General features: G+C 40.4%; 1 protein-coding gene across 1 annotated transcript; it reads left to right on the top strand.

Moving 5' to 3' along the window:
- Positions 1-464: 464 nt before the first annotated feature.
- On the top strand, positions 465-1,642 carry LOC106326861. Its single transcript, XM_013764812.1, has 2 exons — positions 465-764; positions 1,091-1,642. The coding sequence occupies exons 1-2, from the start codon at positions 465-467 to the stop codon at positions 1,526-1,528; spliced, it is 738 nt and encodes a 245-aa protein (XP_013620266.1). The 3' UTR covers positions 1,529-1,642.
- The last annotated feature ends 3,051 nt before the right edge of the window (positions 1,643-4,693 follow it).

A 4,693-nucleotide genomic window follows, 5' to 3' on the forward strand; every position in this document is an offset into this window, starting at 1 on the left:
ATAGTCCCTCCGTCATCTGTGGGCATGCAACTTGGAAGTCACAATTTTCAGTGAGAGCATCTCTGTAGTCTGTCTTTCGTTTCTTAAAAAAGAGAGAGTCCTTGTTCAAAAAAAAGAAAGAAAAAAAGAGAGTCCACACAATACGAATGAGAAAACTTGAATCAGTTTGCAATTATATGACATGTTTTTCTTTTTGTAATTATTAAAGTGATACGATCAGATAATCCTCAATTAGCATATAGACTCACCGTAAAAATCCCATCTAATCGACCTTGCAGTTGACCTCTTATAAGCCTCATTGTCATTTTTTAATTATCATGAACAAACTTATCATGAGGATTTCCAAAATATAATTTATAAAATTAGAATGGAACGAGGCAGATAAAAAATTTTGGTATAAATTTTTAGGAACCGTAGATGCTTATTTTCTTACTTTAATATATTTTTTTGGGTATTGACAACTTATGAACTTTGTGTTGACTCTATCCTTAAGCGACAACCCACCGGGAAAAACCTATCTCATGGAAGAAGAAGCTCAAGAAGACTGCCACACGGTTGATCATTTCGCAGTAGATGACCTCTCGGTAGATTTCTCTAATGATGATGACGAGGAAAACGATGTCATTGCTGATTCCGATGGTGCTAACGCAGCCACCGCCGTTCCTGATAACTCCAATTCCTCGTCCTTCTCCACCGCTGGTCTCCCCATATTTCATGGTGACGTTCACGACGGCACCAGCTTTTCCAGCGACTTTTGCGTACCGGTACGTTATTGTTTAGATAAAATTGAAATTTTCCCTAAGATTACATAATTACAAAATAAAAAAAGATATTTGTAATTGTCGAAAATAAGAAATTAAATGATATGTAATTGTGAGTAGTGAATTTTAGACAAGATTAAATAATTATGGAATAAAAAGATATTTGTAATTGTTGTAATATAAGAAAATAAATAAGTATGTAATTGTTATTAGTGAATTTTAGATACATTAAAGTTAAGTTTTATTGGTTAGCTGAGCTGGAGTGGATAGCAATTAGCAATTAGCAACAGTCCGATTTTCACTAACGTCTCTGTACCGGCCTAAGGCAGGAGCAAACGCTCACGCGCCGACACATGCAATTGGGCCTCAAGTGGGCTTCTCATGGAAGCAGTTTACGACAACCCGTTCACCGGAGAAACCGTTCTCTCCAACCACCACCTTTCTCCGCCGATCTCGCCGACGTCCATCGCTCATCTCGCGAGAAAGCAAACAATCGACGGACTCCGGCGGAAGAAGGGTACATCTCCGGTATCCGGCAGCGGAGAGGAACGGCGGTGTCTCCACTGCGCCATAGACAAGACGCCGCAGTGGCGGACTGGCCCAATGGGCCCGAAGACATTTGTGCAATGCTTGTGGCGTCAGGTATAAGTCGGGACGTTTGGTGCCGGAGTACCGGCCGGTGGCGAGTCCCCGACATTCGTGCTGGCGAAACATTCGAATGCTCAGTAGAAAGTGATGGAGCTCCGGCGGAAGAAGGAGATGACTAAGGTCCGCTATGAGTTCATACATCACCATAATGGTACGGAGGACACTGCCATGATTTTTAACATTTCATCGGACGGTGATAATTACTTGATCCACACAACGTAGGCCCAGATTTCAGACAGCTTATCTGATTAGTCCCTGATTTCAATAATTAGGGATAATCTTCTTACATCAAATTTTGCTAATTCAATTAAGTTGTTGTCTCTTTTTTCATCACGTGAAATGAGTTTTTTTAAAAGTTTCTTCGTTAGTTGAAAATTACAACTTCTGTCATATAATTAGTTAGGTTGATCTCGTTATCACGGATTTTAGTGTTAGATAGACAAAATGTAAACTTATATTGTATATCCTTATACTTTACCATTACAATTTAGAAAGGCTACTTGCATTGATTGCAGGTAAAAGGAATAATTGGTTGGAATGTCACAGTCTTGGTAACGTGTCACCTCAAGGATCAAAGTCCCAAGTAGGAATGGACAAAATATACATAAATTTTAATTAGATTCATTATTTTCAGTTCCATTCAAACCAAAATTTCAGATATCCGTAACACTGTAAACAAAAATAAATACTAATTTGAAATATCCGTAAAAAAACTAAGCAATATCATAAATACTAAAAAATTTAAGAATGAATATCCGATCTGATATGTTATATACATATATATATATACATATATCTAAATAATTTTATATATGGATTCATGCCGCGCAGTGTAATCGCCACACTGCTATCTCTCGTGCCAAAGACTAGTGATGCTGAGAAGCTATCTGATTTTTGGCCAATAGCATGATGCAATGTGATTTATAAGGTTATCTCGAAGATCTTTGCTACTCGGTTTAAGACTACTCTCCCAAAAGCGATCGAACTGAATCAGCTTGCGTTTGTAGAGGGTCGTCTGCTGCTAGAGAATGTTTTACTAGCTACTGAACTCGTGAAAGACTAACACAAGACTTCAATCTCCCCTAGAGCTGCCGTAAAGCTGGATATTTCCAAAGCTTTTGACACTGTCAGTTGGGCGTTTATTGAGGATACATTGCGCGCAATGAAGTACCCAGACTTGTTTGTCACCTGGATCATGAGCTGCATAGACACTGCAGCATTCTCGGTCTCTATTAATGGGGAACTTAAGGGTTTCTTTGGGAGCAGAAGGGGGATCAGGCAGGGGTGCTCGATGTCCCCTTACCTCTATGTCATTATCAGCAATGTGCTCTCCAATTTACTTAACAAAGCAGCTGCAAATGACCTTATTTGATACCATGCTCAGTGTCAGGAAGTCAACTTGTCTCACCTGAGCTTTGCGGATGACATAATAGTATTCACTAATGGCTCTCCAGCATCACTGCGTCATGTTTTGCTGGTGTTTGAGGAGTTTGCCAGTCTTTCGGGGTTGCAGATAAATATTGCAAAATCCACTATTTTGCAGCAGGTAGAGGCAATCAGTTATTGGAAACTGAAGCAACAGCAGTGGGGCTCTCAATCTCTAACTTGCCAATCAAATATCTCGGGTTGCCTCTTACCTCCAAGATTATGTCGAAAATGGATTATGAGCCATTGGTCTCAAAGATCATGAAGCAGATTCTCTCTTGGACAAGTAAAGCTCTTTCCTATGCCGGACGGCTTCAGCTCATCAAATCAGTGATTGCGAGCATGACTAACTTTTGGTGTGTTGCTTTCTGCTTGCCACAAGCCTGTATCGATGAGATTGAGAGCATGTGCTCTACATTTCTATGGAGTGGGTCGCCACATGATACATCCAAAGCAAAAGTTGCTTGGGAGGATGTATGTCACCCTTATGCAGAAGGAGGCTTGGGTATCATACGAGTTAGAGAAGTGAGTACGGTTTTCATGCTGAAGCTTATCTGGAGGTTGTTCTCTTGCTCCACATCTCTGTGGGGTTACTGGGCTAGGCACTATTTGCTTCGAGGAGAGACTTATTGGGATGCAAAGGATACATGGTTGGGTTCTTGGGCCTGGAGGAAGTTGTTACGGTTAAAACCTCTAGTGAAAAGGTTTATTCGTATGAAGATCAATGATGGTCGCAGTGTGCGGTTTTGGACTGACATATGGCACCCGGAAGGACGTCTCATTGAGCTGACTGGTGAGATTGGCACTCAGAAGCTTGGTATTGCAAGGGAAGCAAGGGTTTGCGAGGTCTTGCGGGATGGGGAGTGGCGGTTTCGAAACTGTCGAGACCAACATATCAGAGATATAGTGCAGGTCATCACTTCTTTCCCTCTCTCTCTGTCTATAGTGACTTCTGATGCTGTGACTTGGAAGTGGGGGGGGGGGATGAGGATTTTAAAGAAAGGTTTGTAGCGGCTGAAACTTGGCAACAACTCCGTGGTCGCAAGGAAGAAGTCCTGTGGAGCAAACTGGTATGGTTCCCTCTAGGCGTTCCTCGGTATGCGTTTATCACATGGCTGGCAATCAAGGATAGGCTTGCGACAGGCCACCGCACTCGACAATGGGGCCAGGCGCAGATTTGTGTCTTCTGTGGAGAACCGGATGAGACAAGAGACCATCTCTTTTTCGCATGTCCCTATACGTTCACACTTTGGGTGCGAGTGGTAGGCAACCTGACAGGCTCCGACCCTGATCCAGACTGGGAAGCCACATTGCAGCACATGATCTCGAGTTCTGTTGATCGCCTCACATTTATTCTATTGCGACTAGTCTTGCAGACCACTATCTGTTTTATTTGGCGCGAGCGCAATTATCGGAGCCACGCTGGGAGTGTGAAGTCGACAAAGTAGTTGGCTAGGCTGATCGATAAGACAATGAGAAACAGGATATCTTCTACGAAGTACTACCTGAAGTCCCGCATGCATGGGTTGATGCAGAGATGGTTTAGTGCTCATTGATAGTTCTTAAAGCTTAGCTATAGTAGTTATTTTCGAACTCATTCATTGTACATATAATTTTTTCTCATCATGATCAATAATTTCATAAAAAAAAACTTATATAAATATCTGTTATATGCATATATGTACATATATCTAAATAATTATATATATAATTTATATAAAATTTTATTTCTATAAGTTTTATAATATTTTTATTTATTAAATTTCTATATTAGTTATTAGAATTTCAAAAAGTAAATAAATTTTATTTTGTAATAAATTATTATTATTTATACTAATTTTGGATTTTTATTTAATTTT

This window comes from Brassica oleracea, chromosome C2 (genome assembly GCF_000695525.1).
Source record: "Brassica oleracea var. oleracea cultivar TO1000 chromosome C2, BOL, whole genome shotgun sequence".
In the NCBI taxonomy this organism is placed as follows: Eukaryota; Viridiplantae; Streptophyta; class Magnoliopsida; order Brassicales; family Brassicaceae; genus Brassica; species Brassica oleracea.

What these genes read in the sequence shown, in the direction of transcription:
- LOC106326861 (XM_013764812.1), top strand. Translation starts at nt 465, where the DNA reads ATGAACTTTGTGTTGACTCTATCCTTAAGCGACAACCCACCGGGAAAA. An exon ending in CCAGCGACTTTTGCGTACCG is followed by an intron (nt 765 to 1,090) that starts GTACGTTATTGT and finishes GGCCTAAGGCAG; the next exon opens with GAGCAAACGCTCACGCGCCG.